The sequence below is a fragment of the Falco biarmicus genome, chromosome 13 (genome assembly GCF_023638135.1).
Source record: "Falco biarmicus isolate bFalBia1 chromosome 13, bFalBia1.pri, whole genome shotgun sequence".
Lineage (NCBI taxonomy): Eukaryota > Metazoa > Chordata > Aves > Falconiformes > Falconidae > Falco > Falco biarmicus.
In genome coordinates, this window is record NC_079300.1 from 9,067,522 (window position 1) to 9,083,804 (window position 16,283).

General features: G+C 43.4%; 2 protein-coding genes across 3 annotated transcripts in view; both read left to right on the top strand.

The window, feature by feature from the left end:
- Nucleotides 1-77: 77 nt before the first annotated feature.
- Nucleotides 78-5,018, top strand: NDUFB5 (NADH:ubiquinone oxidoreductase subunit B5). Its single transcript, XM_056358676.1, has 6 exons — nt 78-240; nt 942-1,030; nt 1,931-1,997; nt 2,737-2,798; nt 3,794-3,900; nt 4,768-5,018. The coding sequence occupies exons 1-6, from the start codon at nt 114-116 to the stop codon at nt 4,886-4,888; spliced, it is 573 nt and encodes a 190-aa protein (XP_056214651.1). The 5' UTR covers nt 78-113; the 3' UTR covers nt 4,889-5,018.
- A 3,489-nt stretch (nt 5,019-8,507) lies between these two features.
- USP13 (ubiquitin specific peptidase 13) overlaps nt 8,508-16,283 on the top strand; it is a 56,649-nt gene continuing 48,873 nt past the window's right edge. For both annotated transcript variants that reach the window (XM_056359078.1, XM_056359079.1), the window contains exon 1: nt 8,508-9,050. In XM_056359078.1, coding sequence (XP_056215053.1) covers nt 8,898-9,050 — 153 coding nt within the window. In that variant the 5' untranslated portion in view covers nt 8,508-8,897. The remainder of the gene's footprint in view (nt 9,051-16,283) is intronic.

Below are 16,283 nucleotides of genomic sequence, written 5' to 3' on the forward strand. Positions count from 1 at the left end.
GCGCCGGAAGGTGACGGAAGGGTCTGCCCTTTTCCAAGATGGCGGCCGCCTAGCTTCACCTCACCGCGGAAAGCAGCGGCGCCGCCGGCCCCGCCCCCGTGCCAGGTCCAGCTATGGCGGCCATGAGCCTGCTGCTTCGGGCAGCGGCTGCCTGGGGAGCTCGGCGGGTGGCGAGCGGCGCGGCGGGCAGCGCTCGCCTCCCCTGGCTCGTCGGGACCGCCCGCCTCCCCGGCACCGTCGGTAGGGCCTCGGCGGCGGGAACGAGGAGGGCGGGGGTGGCAGGGGCGAGGTGACCTTGGGGAGCGGAGTCCTGCTGAGGAGGGGAGCGGGCTCCTGCTGAGGTGTCCTGCTGAGCAGAGGGGCGCGGAGGCCCCTCAGGGAGGCCCCCCCGGGGCGGCCGGCGCCGGACGGGGGCCGCGTCCCGGCGGAGCCGGGGGGCCGTCCGTCCGGGGCTGAGGGGGCCGGCGGGCCCGGGCCTGGCGCCGGGGCTGGGGCAGGAGCGCGGTGCTGAGCGGCGGTGCTGAGCGGCCCGTTGTGGGCGCGGGGAAGGGCCCCGCGGGGCACTGCGCGTAGCTCCGTTCTGCTGAGAAATCCCGTTTCTTGGGCAAAACAGGGATGGGAATTGGTGGGAGGCCAGACCTGCGAACACGGCTGATATGTGGATTTCCTTGGCCCTGTATGTATTCAGTGATTTATTTGTTGGGACTTACAGGCAGAAACAGCGTCTAAAGTTAAGAAGAAAAACAGGAGGTTTAGCAATACAGGAGATTAGTTCACGCAGGCTCTGAGGAATATTGGCATCCTCCAGAAAAGCAGCGCCTAACTACTCAGCTGGTGCTATATACTCCTTTTTTTTTTTCTTTTACGTGATGTTGACCGTGACCTGGCAAAATCATGAAAGGGAGAAAAAAAAAACCATAATGCTTTGGTTCCGCTTTCAGCACCTGTGCGACATAGCAGTGACCATGGGAAGAGAATGTTTATTATCAAGGCAACAAGTTTCTATGATACTCGATTTCTGAACTTGTTGGTGAGTTAAGAACAAATTTATTACATTCAGTGTGACACGTTGCTCGCAAATGGTGAAAGTGTCTAAAATACAGCTTTCCCTGTTGTTCATGAGGTGGCGTCTAAAATGCGTTTGGTGCTATTCACATAAATAAGAACTTCCAGTCCTCCTCCTAATGAAATTTTTGTCGTCTATTGTAAAATCAGGGCCAGGTAAAGTAAAACGATTGGCTACATGGCAAAGATTGTGATAGGTAGTTAAATTAATGCTGTAGTAGCATTCTTAAATTATGTGTCTGTGTTCAGACATGCATAACCTACAAATGCTTTCCATTCCGTCCTTCTTTTAAAAAGGTATGATGTTACTCTTCTGTAGGGTTTGCCTTCAGTTCCCTAAACCACTAACAGCACAGATGAGACTTAGGAAGCCTGACCTGAGTTTGACCGCTAAAAAGCTTGGTTTCAGATTATTAGGAAAGCTAACAGCCAATTTGATACAACTCCCTTTGTGTGATCAGGCTTCCTGCATCTGTCTTCCACGGTGACCAAAGCCAGCAGCGGTTGTATTTATGTTGGATTATATTGCATTGGTGTTAGCGCCTCATTACAGTGAAACGCTGAAGCCAGTCATCATGTTCGTGGAGAGCGTTACTGTCTGCTTCTGCAGAGACTGACCTCTCCGGGAGATTGAAAGTTGAACTAAATAGGCTCATGGACTGACACAGCATCGCTGTTTCTGTATTATCTTTTTTTAATTAATGCATTTTAAGGAGCAATATGTCTTCATATACAACATCCCTACCTAACCTGTGAATGCAAAGCAGAGAATTATTGGCTGTTCCATCATTACCAGACTAATCTAACTTTTGTCAGGCTTCCGAGTTTCCCATACTGTTTCTTTTTCTTTTTATCACCTATACAGAGATTCTATATATTTCTGACGGGAATACCAGCAGCACTATTCATAACATATGTCAACATATTCATTGGTGAGTGCTCTGTCTTGACAAAGCTAAGTACACAGTCAGAGTTGCTAAATGGAAACTTAAGTATGCTGGATAGAAAGCAGAGATCTTTTAAGGCTTGCTCTTTGGAAGACCGTGAAATAGGCCTAACAGTTACAGTAATATTGTATAAGTACATAGATGTTACCAGCATTTTTATTTTTCTGTAGTTGTTGCTTTTTTAAAAACAGAAAAATTCCATCTTTTGACAGTTTCAAACAGCAGTGAGGTTTCATGAACAGTTCTGTATTCCTATGAGGAACTTGTATTATCTTGTTTTACGTACTTCTTTAAGGCTGCATACGCTGCAACTGTCGTTTTTTATCTAGCAAAAACCCCAAAATTCAGCCTGACAGTAAAAGTTTTAAATCTACTACTGTAATAATATGGAATTAATTTAATAGAGAAATAAGGAAAAATCCATGCTTTCAGCTCATATACTTTAAAGGGCATTTCTGTGGACTTGATCCAAGTTATTTCTTCTGTGCAGCTGCTGATTTCGCCCTTCTGTTGTGTGGCTTAAAGTCTGTGAGCTAGATGTGAATTGCGGTGTGAAGTGTCTGGAAAAATTACAGGTCCAATTTTACTGAATAGAGCTCAGATTGAAGGATTAAGTGCTCTTTATGTGAAATAACAATTTTTCCTTAATGTGAAAGGCAGAACATAAGGTACTTTAAAAAAATAATACTTGAATTAAATGTTCCTCCCCTCCTTTCCTTGTCAGGTGAAGCTGAACTTGCAGAGATTCCTGAAGGGTATGTTCCAGAGTACTGGGAATATTACAAAGTGAGTGTAACATGTAAAAGGGTGGCATGTTATGGACAGCCTTCCTCTTGATCGTACTTTCGGGAGTAAAATGTGTGGAGTATGATAATGAGGATGGCCTTATCCCTGCCTTTGGGTATCGGTGCAGTAGAACTCAAATTGTGCAGTTATGATTTTGGTAAACTTTTTTTCCAGCTTTACAGAACACATGTGTTGCTGTAGGAAATCTGTTTATTGACACAAGTAGATGCAAATTGTCCTTAACTTTATGCAAGTAAACTGCTAAAACTATATGCCAAGAATTCTTCTATCATACTCCTAAATAGTAAGAACAGTCTTCTGTTCTCTTTATTCTTAGCAGGCAGTTTTTGTCTTTCTTGCTCTGGAACTAGACCATGTCAAGATACTGGAGTTTGAAGTGACATCAACATCACACATCTAGTTTATATCTAGAACTAACTGAAGGTTTTTATAGTCAGAAACTAAAAGTTATGCTTCTTTCACATCACTGTATTTTCTTAAAATTAGTCCCTGACTTCTTGCTGCAAGCACTGTTTTGATTTTGAGAAGTAATTGAATTCAGCAATGCTGTTAGGACTGTTTCAACTCATTTAGGCTTTTGTTCCTAGTGAAATGACCTCGATGTGGAAGCAAAACTTTAAAATGTTACTGATTACGGTCAGAGGTTTGGAGTTATTTCTGTGATTACAGTGGCAGTTTAAGGAACTTCATCAGAAAGAAAATAAATTACGTGTCTTCCAGTAACTTAATTTTGCTACAGAATAGTCATCTGCAGGTTACTTTGGCATTAAAAATGGCAAAAGAAATACAGCTTTTTAGGGTTCTGATCTTTCAAGTAGTTGAGCGCATTTTTAACTTAACTGTTATGGTTTGAATGGCAGCACCCATAGTGTTGATGACATGTTTTCAGGACTGGGAACATACAAAATGATTTAATTATGATGACATTTCTACTTGGAAATTGCATAAATAATCTCTGCTTTTATATTTTCCAGCACCCTATAAGTCGCTGGATAGCTCGTTACTTGCTTGATCCCCCTGAAAAGGACTATGAGAAACAGATGGCTTTGCTTGATGTTGAAGCGAAGAAAACTGAACTTAGGTATAGTTGAAGGTTTTCAAATACTGATAACATACTGTATTATACTTTTTTATTTTGCTTAATATACTGAGATAGAGGCTGACATGAAGGGCTTATTTCTGTACCACTTGACCCTGAGTGCTTGCTCCACTGGCTGGTGCTGAAGTGGAGGTTACGGTATCTGTAGTCCCTGCCTCTTCAGTATTAACGTTATCAGAACTGGAACAATCCAAGGGCAGTCTTGTAAAACAACAGGTTCTCTTAAAAGCAGTTTGCATTTATAAAGGCATAGTTTTGTCTTCCCAAGTCAGGAAATAGACAGCTCTTTTTGCCTCTGCTGATGCTCATAGCTTAATTAAGTGGCTAAATTACAGTTTACAGGACTGATCGTGATCCTTGTTGGTGTTGAAAATTTTGTGGGCAGCAACGACATTATTGTACTGAGTTTATACTTACACAGAAGAAACTGTGGTGTTAGAATAAAGTTTGAGTTCCAGGAACTGTTGCTATTGGGACCAAGATAGCATAGCTCCTTCTCCCATCACATTTACTTATGATTTTCTTGCTTCTATTTATTTTTCGTTAAAAGCTGTATCAAAACTGTCTAGTCCCTTACTAGGCAAGAGCCTGTGACAGAACTGATGTATTTGTTACTCTTTTGTGAGATGACTTGCCGAAAAAATTTGGAATGGAAGAATGTAATAGCTCATGTTTTAGCTGAACGCTTCATATTTTGATATTGCCTGTGCTTCAGTAGTATTTATGAACCATAGACGCTAAACTCACCGCTTTTGTCAGTAATGCCCTGATGTTAAACATAGATACATGTATAATTAAACCCAGTAAACTTCATGTTAAGTGTATCTGTTGCTCTTTTTTTTTTTTTAGGCTGATGGAGTTGGAGGCACGTAAACTGATGAGACACAGGGGAGATGGACCTTGGTATCATTATGAAACACCTGATAAAAATCTTGTTGACAATTCTATGAAATCCACACCTGACAATTAAACAATTTTAAGACAATACACATGGTCTTAAATGCATACCGACAAATTGTGACTGAGCTATGTAATATACATCCTGCTGTTTGCTGATGGAAATTAATAAAAATAAACAATGTTTGTGTTGATTCTGATAATTTGAAAGAAACTGTGTGGCAGTTAAGCTATATAGCTGTTAAAGTTGTTAATCAGAAAAAATGCCTTATGTCAGTTGCCAGCAATTACTTTTAATGCCTTGTGTCAGGTAATTTGTGGAAGATGAAGAAAGAAAAATACCTTCAGATCTTTGGAATATGAGGATTATATCTACCACTTCGGACAAATACTTTCTTTCTCATTACTTGTAGTCAGACTAATCTTTCACTATTTTTTCCCCAACTTTTATGTTGTTCAACATGTGCTATCGTTTTCTCTGCGTTGTCTCAAAAGTTTCTCTCTTTAGATAAGTTAATGCCCTTCATCCCTGCTCATGTCAGCCATGTTGCTCTTCCTTTATTAGTTTTGTCACCAGTTTCAAACTTTTTTCCTCTTGTGCATGTGTAATTCATGCTTGTCTGCTCATTCATTTTCTCATCTCACCTCCTGTGGCCCGTCTGTAAAAGACTTCTTATACAGACGGTTAAAAACAAAAACCCCTCAGACTAGCAAAGATGATTGACTTTGTGCATCTTTCTGAACTGGACAATCCTCTGTGTAGATCATCCAAAAAGTGGTCTGTGGAACACCTTTCTACATTGTTCTGGATGTTTTTGTTTGGGTTTTTTTCATGGTTTGTTTTTAAATGAGCTTTAGAAGCATAACAGGTACTTTTGCTATGATGCTTGCTTCCTATTCTAAACAGTAATAGATCTAAAACAGAGGCACATAATCCCTCGTGGCAGAAAGTCTTCATTGATGAAAACAGTCGGTGCTCAGCACTATGTTAGTATTTCAGAAAACTCCTTACTGAGGGGCACCTACCACTGTCACATAACGTTCATGTTTTAAATATGTATCTAGTGACATGGAGAATCATGTGCCAAGTAGTTGTGGGGAGGGTAGTCTTTAAAATTAATTGTAAGGCAGCTTTGGTTTTATTACCTCAGATATCTCCTGTGTTTTCAGAAGGCAGAATTTAGGCAGAAATGTTTGCCTGTGACTATCCACAGTCAGATGAAGGAGCAGAAAACAAAGGAAAAGTTCTTAAAGTGTGTGGTGCGTATAAATTCACTTTTTACTGATTTGTAGTGGATTTTGGAGGCCCAAGTCTTTCATGTAGTCTTGAAAATGCCGCCACAGTTCTGAAGCTGAAGTCTATGCTCTGTCATGTAAAACTTCTCATGAGAAGGAAGAATTTCAGCAGACAAATATTAAACTTAAGTATTTTCCTAGTAATGCTGTACATTTAACATCTTTAGCAATATATTCAAGTTACTGATACTGTTAACTTTCTACTTCTTGTAACAGGCTTGCTTAGTAAGATGAACAAGGGAAAAACAGGAAAATGCTTATTGAAGTTTGTAATGAAAGGATTGCTAGATACCTGAAAAGCAAGGATCAAGCCAGGGAGAAGGTTAATGGGCTTTATGGACCACCTTATCCCTGCTTATGACCTTCCTCAGCTGTGTGATTACACAACTTTTAGTACATAAAAATATGTCTTGTCAGCGAAATCTCAAGATGAAAACTCAAAACTTTATACTCCCAATGCATTTAGTGTAGAGAAGCTGTATAAGCAGTTTTTGGAGATGAAAAGGGTAAACCTTCCTGGTAACATGTAGAATAACTCAAAGGCTGCTTTTCAAGTGTGAATTGGAAGGAAAAAAGCAAACCAAAAGAGTTTATATAAAAACTGAAGTGGATATGTGCCATGCAACCCCTACTAACCAAGAAATGCAGAAACATGTAAAGTGAATAAGGCAAGTTGCCCCCAAGGACATCCACACATGTACCTGCCACGTGCTTTTAGAGCTTTACAGTTATTTTTCTACACTTTGGACAACTAGCAGGGAAGGTGCACTCTTCATCCGGCAGACTTGCCACTACAGGGGACGTGTTTCCTCAGGTTCTACCGGCCAGGTACTCCCCTGGTTTTACATGCCTCAGGGAGAATGATGCAAAGTGCCTCTTAAAGTTTATGACCCTGAACTATTCATCCACAATAAAAATTCTCACCTTTTTTAAGGAAGTAAGCCCAAGTCCTTTAGTAACCTGTGATCATTTTGTGGTTTGAAACTTAAACCACGCTTTTTTTCCTTTACATTAAGCAACATTGCACCGACTATTTGAAGCAAAGACTGTCCGTTTTGCTGTTTCCTAGCAGTGCCAAACTTTAGAAAAGACTGATTTTGTATCAGTGATTTGACTTGTCCTTTTTGTTTGAGTCAATGTTTCAGATCAGGCAGCTCATGTGTCTTCTTATGGCTTTCATTGGTTATAAATGCTGGATTAATCATAACAGAAGCTATTAAAAAAGTACAAAGTTGTCTTGGGTAAAATAAATCTGTCTGGTGACCCTGTATTTGTGTGTGGGGTTTTTTTATCCAGCATCCAACAATGCTCACAAGTCTTCAACATAATGTCTGTTCTGAAGTCTAAGGTCATTCCACTGACATCATGTTCTGCCCTCGGTATTTCACATTGTTCCCAACACTTGATTAAATTGCTGAGAACAGACTGCACCGATCTGCTATCTCTCACAGACTGCTTTTGTAGTTGAATTAAATTGTAGTTGAATAAAACCTTACTTTTCAATTTTGTTGTTGAGATTTTACTAGAACTTCTGATTTTTGAGGTGAAAGGTAGTTCTAGCAAAGGTCACATCACCTGCTTGGAAGTGATTGATGAATCCTTGGATGTGATGTGGACTGCAGGTGGAAGGCTGTTTGTCTACATTATACATCTTAATTTTAAATGGATCAGTCATTTCTTTAATCCTGCTGCTGTCAAGGCTTATGCAATAGTTATTTGATATGGCTTGAAAAACTTAAATTTTGATGTTTTTTGTCCTACAAAGATACTTCACCCTGTTCCTCCTTCCCCTAACAGTATTCTTTAGAAGTGAAAAGCAAAGAGAAACACAGCAAATGCCATAAAAATGTCATTTTGAGCTAAAGGTACCATCCCTCAAGGCATGAAATCTGGGTTTGGCTACCGGCTGGCTACTGGCACTGCCACAGGGTTCCTTAGACATCTCAGGCTGGGCATTCCCGCCCTGTATCCCAACAGCTTGTCCCTCCATACCGCCCTACTCCGCCTGCCCCGGCCGGCTGGGCCCACAGGCACTGCGGCTTGCAGCGGGACGGCATCTCGCCGCTGCCCAGTGTCCGCTGCACCGCTGGGCCTCGCAGCTGAGGGACTTGGCAGGCAAAAGGCTTGTTCTAGGCACGTGTGGCTTCCAAATCCTCGCCACCGGCACCTGAAACACAGGTATTAGTATTGGATTGCCTGAAAAATAAAGGAAAGAGCCTGTAGCAGAGCAGTAGGGGGCAATGGGAGGCGTGCTCCGAGCTGCACTGCGAGACCGGGAGACGAAGTTCTTCGGGAAAGCAAGGTTTTTCTGGCGAAAGGCGTGCGCGCTGCCCGGCGGCCGGGCGCGGCCTGACCCCGGCTGCCGCGGGGCCCGGTCGGGGGAGCGGGGCGGGAGGAGCGGCCCCGGCTGCCGCCTAACGGCCGCCCGCGGCGCGCGCGCGGGGCGGGAATCGCCTCAGGAGAGCGGCCCCGCGACCGCCGGGGGCACCGCACCGCGCCCGCCGCCGAGGGACGGCAGGAGGCCGCGGGGGGCTGCCAGGCGCGGCCCGCCCCCACCGCCCTGCCCCTCCTTCCCTCCCGCCCGCGCTGGGACCCCCAAGTGCCGCCGCAGCTGGTGCCGCTCCCGCTGCCATTGGATTAAAAATAGCATCTTCCCTCCCCCTCCCCTCCCTCAGGCCCGGCTCCCGCCGCCGCCGCCGCGCCCTGCCCCGGGCCCGCCTGTCCTCTGCCTCCATTGCCCTCGCATCGCCCGCTCGCCGTCGGCCGGCCGGCCGCAGGGAGGGAGCATGCAGCGGGCCGCGCTGTTCAGCGGCGGCGATGCGCAGATGGCCGCCGGGGACCTGGGCGAGCTGCTCGTCCCCTACATGCCCACGATCCGGGTGCCCAAGTCAGGGGACCGGGTCTACAAGACGGAATGTGCCTTCTCCTACGACTCGCCTGTGAGTGCAGCGAAGCCGCCCCCGGCTGCCTCCGCTCCCTCTCCCCGCCGCGGGCTACCGACCTGCCCTCCGCCGGCGCCCTGCGGCAAATCCCGCCCCTCCTACGGCCCCTTCCCCGCTCCCCGCTGTACCTCCGGCGCCCACGGCAGCCCCTCGCCCTCCTCCCGAGCCGCCGCCTCCCCCTCAGGCTTCACAACCTTCCCCATCCCTTCCTTCGCCTGCCTCCACCTGCCGTGGCCTCCGCCGCAGCCAGGTCCCCCGCCCGGGCTCGCTGCCGCCCCGCCACGCGTGGGGGTCGCGGCGGGGGGGCCCGGCCTGCCCCGCACCGCGCGGGCTGCGGCTGTCGGGGCGCCTCACGGCGAAGCGATGCCGGCTCGCACGCAGCAGCGGTGTTCCTTCGCTTGTTGATTTATTTTTCTCCTTAAGGCGGTCTGAAGTGGTTGCTTAGACACGGGGATTTTGCGGGTTTGGGGAAAACTTCCCTGCCTGCTGGGAAATGGGCTCCGGCTGGCCGAGCTCTGCCCGCGCCCCCCGCAGCCCTTGTTCTTACTTTCAGGCTGCGGTAGTGAGAAGGGGCAGTAGCTGGTTGCCTCGGTTGCAGGTTTTGGCTAGCAGGTGCCAATCGTTTTGCTTTCCTGCTGCCTTGCTGATCATTTTGCTTTGTAAAATCTTCAGAGAAAACCTTCAAAAACTCAACCTGAGAATTGGTGTGAAACACCTTCCTTCCCACAGTTTAGTTTCACCGCTATACTTTAATGAACCTATAACATTTCCCTGCTAGCTTGTTTAGTTTGCTTTTAAATGAACGTTTCGTGTACAGTAAGCTTTCTACAGTGTTACAGATGTCTTGCAAAACTACCACAAACTCCCCCAGATCACATGTGTTCAGTGGCAGATTTGGGGCCTAATTTTTGACTTTGCTGATAATAGTGGAAGCCTTCATAAAATAGTAATGGTCAATGCTTTAAGAAACAGGTGCTTAAAATTACACTTTTAAAATGGAGCTGAAATTTTATTAAAAGTTACTTCTCCATGTGAAACTGAGGTTTCCTGGAGGCAATTGAGCACTTTATGTTGATGTTAAGGTCCATGGCAGCAATGAAAAGGAACCTCAGGGTTTACATTACAGAATATTCAACGAAAGGTAAGTTTCAGATGGATTTTTGAATCCATTATCCCCCTCTCTTTGATAATTCCTTCTAATACAGAAAATCAAAATTGGTTTTAAAGGTGACTCAGCTGTCTGGTGTTCATCATGTCTTGTTGAACAGAGGTTATTTTTACCCACACTCTTCAGGATCTCAAGTGTCACCCAGCAGCCCTGACTGTACTGGGAGGCGGTCTGATTAAAATTGCTAAATCAGACTCTGGTGCAGAGGTGTTAATTGCATTATATACTTAATAAGTTTTTTTTTTGGGGGGGAAGATCATTGTGCCACAACATTTCCTTCAAATTTATGTTTAGGTGAACACATGGTTTTTAATAACGCTTTTGGGCTTCTTCAACATTATGATTTATAAAAAATATCTATTAACAAGTAGGAAGGGATATTAAATACTGCTATAGATTAAAAATGAACCAATCATCACCTCTTCCTCCCCTGCCCCCCAAACAAGCCTCAAGTAAACATAGTGAAAGCTGTGTTTAGCAAAACAATGTTTGCTCAAAAAATTTGAGCAAAATTTAACAAACTAGGTATAAAAGTAGCAAAAGGAGTTGGAATCACAATGTGTAATTTTTTTAAATTTACTTTTTCCCAAAAAATGTTTAATCCTTTTGACTTTATTGGGAAGATATTTCATATTTTGGAAAATATTCCCCTCTGTTAAAGCTTTTAAAAATTGCATTATAGGTATTCACTGGGCAAAAGCTTTGGCTGAACCTATGCAGTACCAGTAAAAATAAAACTAGTCTCCATTTCTATTGTTTTCTGTGGCTTTTCAGCCCATACCACTCCTTATCTTAGCTGAGCAAAGCACTGGTCTCAGACTTTATTTTTTATTACCATATAACCTAACAGATATTTAGATATTGTTTCTAGGATGATGATTCTAAAGGGCAAACGTGCTTTCTTGGGTAAAACACCATCGTTTACAAATTGAAAAGAGCAGAGCTGTGTTTTTACCATCTTTCATTCAGAAGAAAAGTGAAAGGATACAGGCAGATTGTTGCCTTGGCTAAAGGGAGATGTTTGTCTCTGTATACTTTGTATTAGGTTGGTTTTGTGACTTAGTTTCTTAGGTTAGCTATATATTACCTAAGTGAGCCTTTTCCTGTTGAGGGGTCTGCCTCTTTTTGAAAGAAAATAAACTGTTTTGTTGTAATAGTAAAGCAAATGATCAATGTTAAAAAACACACTCTTGGTTTTATTATCCATGGTAAAATTCCAGATTACGTTTTTGAGAGGGGAGGTGTTTTCTCTTGTAAGCTTATTTCTCAGTATTTCCTCGTGTCTTCTCATTTTGCCATTTTGAATATGGTCCTTGTTACGGTTTAAGTTCAGCAAGTCACCCGAGTCAGTGCAATGCAAGATGTTCTGTTCTGTCACTTTTCTTCAATACCAGATCTTATTTCAGTAGTTTCTTTCATTAACACCGTAAAACCATCTCTCAGGTTTTACCTTTCTTTTTTTTTTTTTTTTTCCTCTCTCTGTCTAAATAAGGGAATTCCCTTATAGAGAAGTAAATTTCCTGAGTGACACACCTGGTCACACGGTGGCTCTATACTCAAGTTTCTTTAGCTAGACTGCTAGTATATTGGTACTTTCCCTGTAAGAAAGTGTTGAGATCTTTCAAATACTCACAGGCTTGATGGTTTTTAGTGTATTAGGATGTAGAGTATTAGTTTTATAGAGGAAGATTCTGTAGTAATTTTGAAAATGACCAGGAAGACAAAGATGGTCAAACGCAGAGCTTTTTGTGTCAGGGGGTGCCAAAGAAAAGGAGGTACTAGGTGTGAGTTGCTCCATCTTTTACTTCCAATTGTGCAAAGCTTAACAAAAAGCAAGACCTGGCTTTTGCAGACCTGTTTGTCACTGTCAGTTGTGTCCTCTTGTCTGGATTTGAGCAGTGTAGTGTCACTGAAGATCTATGTCCCAGTGGATACAGGCAAGTTCACTGATTGTTCTCAAAACTGGTTGATGTTCCCTTTCCAAGAGTTTTAAATCTTATTTCCTTGGGTGAAGATCTGAGAACAATGGCACTTTTGTGCTACAAAGGGGCGTTAGTTCACAGATTTCAGAAGTGTGAGCACAGGAGAGGTACAAGTGGATATTCAGTGTATTTTTTCCACGTGGATTAACTGTAGCACGATGATAGTGTCAGAAAGATGGTATTGTTAGAATGACCACTCAACAGATGAGAAATTCATATCCTTAGATTCGGCCTATTTCCAACAGAATGCACTAGGTTTGGTTTCCAGGAAAGTTGGCAGAAACAGGAGGCAAATTTCTGTGTACTTAAGAGCCCTAACGACACTTTTTAGTTTCATGTCTCATAAGATTAGAAAATACGCTTTTTTATGACTTAATTTTTGATGCCTTTTATGGGCTTTTTTTTTCCTCTTCTTTTTCTTTTCTTTTTTTGGGGGTGGCTTCTAGAAAAAATACGTTTCTCTAATGAGGGCTCCTATTCTAGTTAGCCATTGATTCTTTATACAGAAATTGAGGAGGGAAGCAAGGCTGCCTACAGAACACAAGTGCAGCCCAGTACTGATTATTACTCCCTCTAGTGACTGGCGCAGCAGTTGTAGTAGCCTGCCGCTTCCCTACAATTAGACCGATGAAGTCCTATACCTCTCATCTTTTAGATCTGACACACAGTTGTCCCTCTTGGTGACTGCTTTTCTGTATCTGTGCCACTGTGATGTAGGTTTTTTCTCTCCTATTTTTTCCACTGTGACCTCTCTTCCTCTTTTGGTGGATAAGCCTGACTTTGTGTTCAGTAGAATGCAGGAGGCGAAAAGGTTGCGTTATATAATCTTTTGTCATATTTCTATAGAAGTATAGTACTCAGCTGGAAACTCCACCTTTTAATGGGATCCTTGTCTCAAAGACCTCTGATCATTTTAGACCAGATGTGTCTGAGGGAGAGGCAAAAGGAATAGAAAAGGGGTACGAAATGGAGTATAAGAAAGGCTTGCATGCAGGCTATGCATGTGGTAGATGGATATGCTTTGAAACCTTCCCTAGGAAGGGCATTGGTTACAACCACAGCACAGGTCATGAGTCCGACAAAGTGACGGGACCAAGCAGTCTGGTTCTGTAGATTGCAGGACTCTGAGCAGCTTAAAGCTTGGCTTCACTCTGCTGGAAAGCCTTGCTGCTGACAACAGCTTCCTTTGTGAATCTTGCTGACTTTGTGGCTCAGGGACTCTAATGGTTATGTTAGGACAATTCCCAAAGGCTAAACTGTGCTGATGCTCTGCTCTTTATTAGATGTTACAGTTTCGAATGAAATCCTTGAGAGTCTGGAGTGCATAATGGATAGCAGCAACCATGCTGCATAAAACTTTCTAGAAACAAGCACCTTCTGTCTGGGTGTTCATTTGGTCAATATTCCTTGAAGAAAATTAGAAAGTCACTGGGGCCACTGCCTGGAAGGTGTAGGCTGGTGTCTTATTCCTAATGATGGGATGGGAGCAGCAGTGAGGAAACAAGTAAGAGGACTGAATACAGCAAGACAAAATCTAATACCCCAGACAAAGGATTTTGGCCTAGCTGCAAAACGACCTCTGTGTTACTGAGGCAGTGAATTGCTTGGTAGTGGGTGATCACCTGAAAGATCCGTTGTACCGTTGCATCGCAGGGAGATAGCAAAGCTGTCTGTCCCATGGGCAAGTTTTGCTGGCTGGGAGTGCACTAGGACACTAAAGTTAACTAAATGGTTTTCCAAAGTTGGCGAATGGTAAAATCAGTAAGGGTTGTGCCTGCAGTGGCTTACAAATGAGAAATAACTATGCAGCTTTGGAGAACAACCAGTGTGTACCTGCATTGTGCATTTCTGTGGGTTTGATCTAAATTTGTATCTTTGCCCTTCCCTCTATATATGTGACTGACCAAACTTTAGTTATTCTGTTATCCAGAGTGATGATGGGCTAGAATATTTTGGGTAGCAGAGAGACTTTGATGGTAAGGTATGTGGAGTGCTAGAGGATAAATACACAGGTGCAGATGAATGGAGAACCCTGGAGCTCTGCTGAAGTGCTGTGGAACCATTAGGTTTCATCTGAACCCTTCTCCCAGATTTTCTGTTCTGGAAGCACAGCACTGTCTTTGTGACCGAGGGATTATTGTACAGCTAGGGCTCTGCACAAAGCAAAAATCATCAGCTCCTCTCTAAATCTAAATACTGCTGCCATGGAAGTGGTACAGGTGGCACTGCTTGAGCTGTGGTATTGGGCTTGAGCTAGAAAGTAAATTGTGATGGATCTGAGACATCTCTATCAGTGGCCCACGCGATCAGCACCTGGATAATCTGACCCCAAACAGTGTTGATTGGTGGGTCAACATTCTGTATCCTGGTTGCAGGTTAGAAGTACTCATGATGTAATGTTAGTTTTGCCATTGTATCTGCTCACTTGTCGTAAAGCCTTGATCCTGCCTGTGAATGTGACTTGTACAAGATACTGCTTCAGAATTACATATGCCCTGCTCTGGAGCCTGCCTATGATTTATGCATGGGAGTGAGCAGTCGATCTACCTCTTGGAATGGTCATTTTTTGTAGAGAAATACTCTCACAGAAACCATGGCAGAATGCGCAGAGCAGCCAGTGACTCTCTGTCATAACTGGCACTTTTTGCTTTATATGTGATAGAATGAAAAAACTTTTCATTCTTATCATTTGGGTATAGAGACTTGTGAAGACTTAAGGTGCCATTTTATTGTCTTCTCTGATACCTGTATTAGCAAAATTTACCATTATTCTAGTGGATCTAAAGCATACACCTTTACAGTAAGTGTTACAAGTCTGTAATTGTTTGCCATGTTAGTAGATCACCGCAGCAATTATGTTTTATAAATTCATTGTTGTCTGAGCCATCTCAGGAGTTGAAATTGCTAAACCTTAGATTTTCCAGAGGGATCTAAATGATAATGGAATGCAGGTCATTAGTTCAAATCCTGATCAGGTTAGTAGTGTTTGAAAGCTATTAGTGTCTGGTGCTCCAAGCGTGTGTGGAGTGAGGTGGTGATCTTTCGGTTTCCACATGGACTGGCGTTTGTTTGCCGTGCCGCTCATCCACCAGCTTCCCTGCACTGTTTTTCAGGCCTGAGAGGGAGTAACTTAGTTGTGTTTTAGGTCTCTCTCACTGCAGATTCCCCCGCCCCTTTCTTTCTTCATCTTACCTCTGCAAAACATGAATTATTATCTAAATAAGTAAGAGATTTATTTTTTTTTAAATACTTTCCTTCCTGGTGTGGACTGCATGTCTCCCTCTCTATCAATGAAGTGTCTAGCATACTATGACCATCTTAGCATCAAAGAACAGGAAAAGCATCTCTTTTCCTTCTGCTTAGAGGGTAAGAAGACAGCTACTCTCAAGTGGCCTTCTGGGTAGTGATCAAGGCCTGAGCATGTACAAGTTTCTGCCCCAACAATGCCTTTAGATTGGAGTAATAAGGAAAGCAAAATACATTACTTTATCCTAAACTTCACACTACATGCGCACTACATGCTGAGGCAAGAATTGGGGGAGGGGGGAGAACCCAACTAAAATTCCTGGGTTTACCTCTGAGGACAACCAATATTTTTCTGGTGTAAAATAGGGTCTTCAGTACTTTAGATATGTTGCCTTCCTCCAGCATAAACTTTCACACATCTCTAAAATGACTATTGATTACAAAGATTCACATGCCACTGCCTGTGTAAAATACTGTTCCTTCCAGAACTGGTTGTGTGCTAATTAGGGTTAAATTCATCAGCACAAAGCCTGTCTTAGATCACAGTCAAGTGTTCTTTGAGCACCAAACAGGGACCTAATCCTTTATACAGCCTTCTGCAAAGGTGGCTTTTTCATGTTTGCCCCTGTTTTGCTGTGACCTTTTAGGCTTCTAAACAGTTTGGCCACTTCTTTCCAAGTTGTGTGAGAGAATAGTCTGCTTGTGTTCTCCAGGAGAAATAACTGGTTTTTTAGTAACCACAACCAACTTACTCAGGTTCTACATTTAGCTGGTATACTGAAAGATTGTTCATAGGCTGCTTATCAGAAACGGTTCAGTGGTCTCTTGGATTTC

Excerpts from the sequence above, each read along its gene's own strand:
- NDUFB5 (XM_056358676.1), top strand. The coding sequence starts at position 114 with ATGGCGGCCATGAGCCTGCTGCTTCGGGCAGCGGCTGCCTGGGGAGCT. Across the intron at positions 241-941 it reads CCGCCTCCCCGGCACCGTCG|CACCTGTGCGACATAGCAGT; the intron begins GTAGGGCCTCGG and ends TTCCGCTTTCAG. Across the intron at positions 2,799-3,793 it reads AGTACTGGGAATATTACAAA|CACCCTATAAGTCGCTGGAT; the intron begins GTGAGTGTAACA and ends TATATTTTCCAG.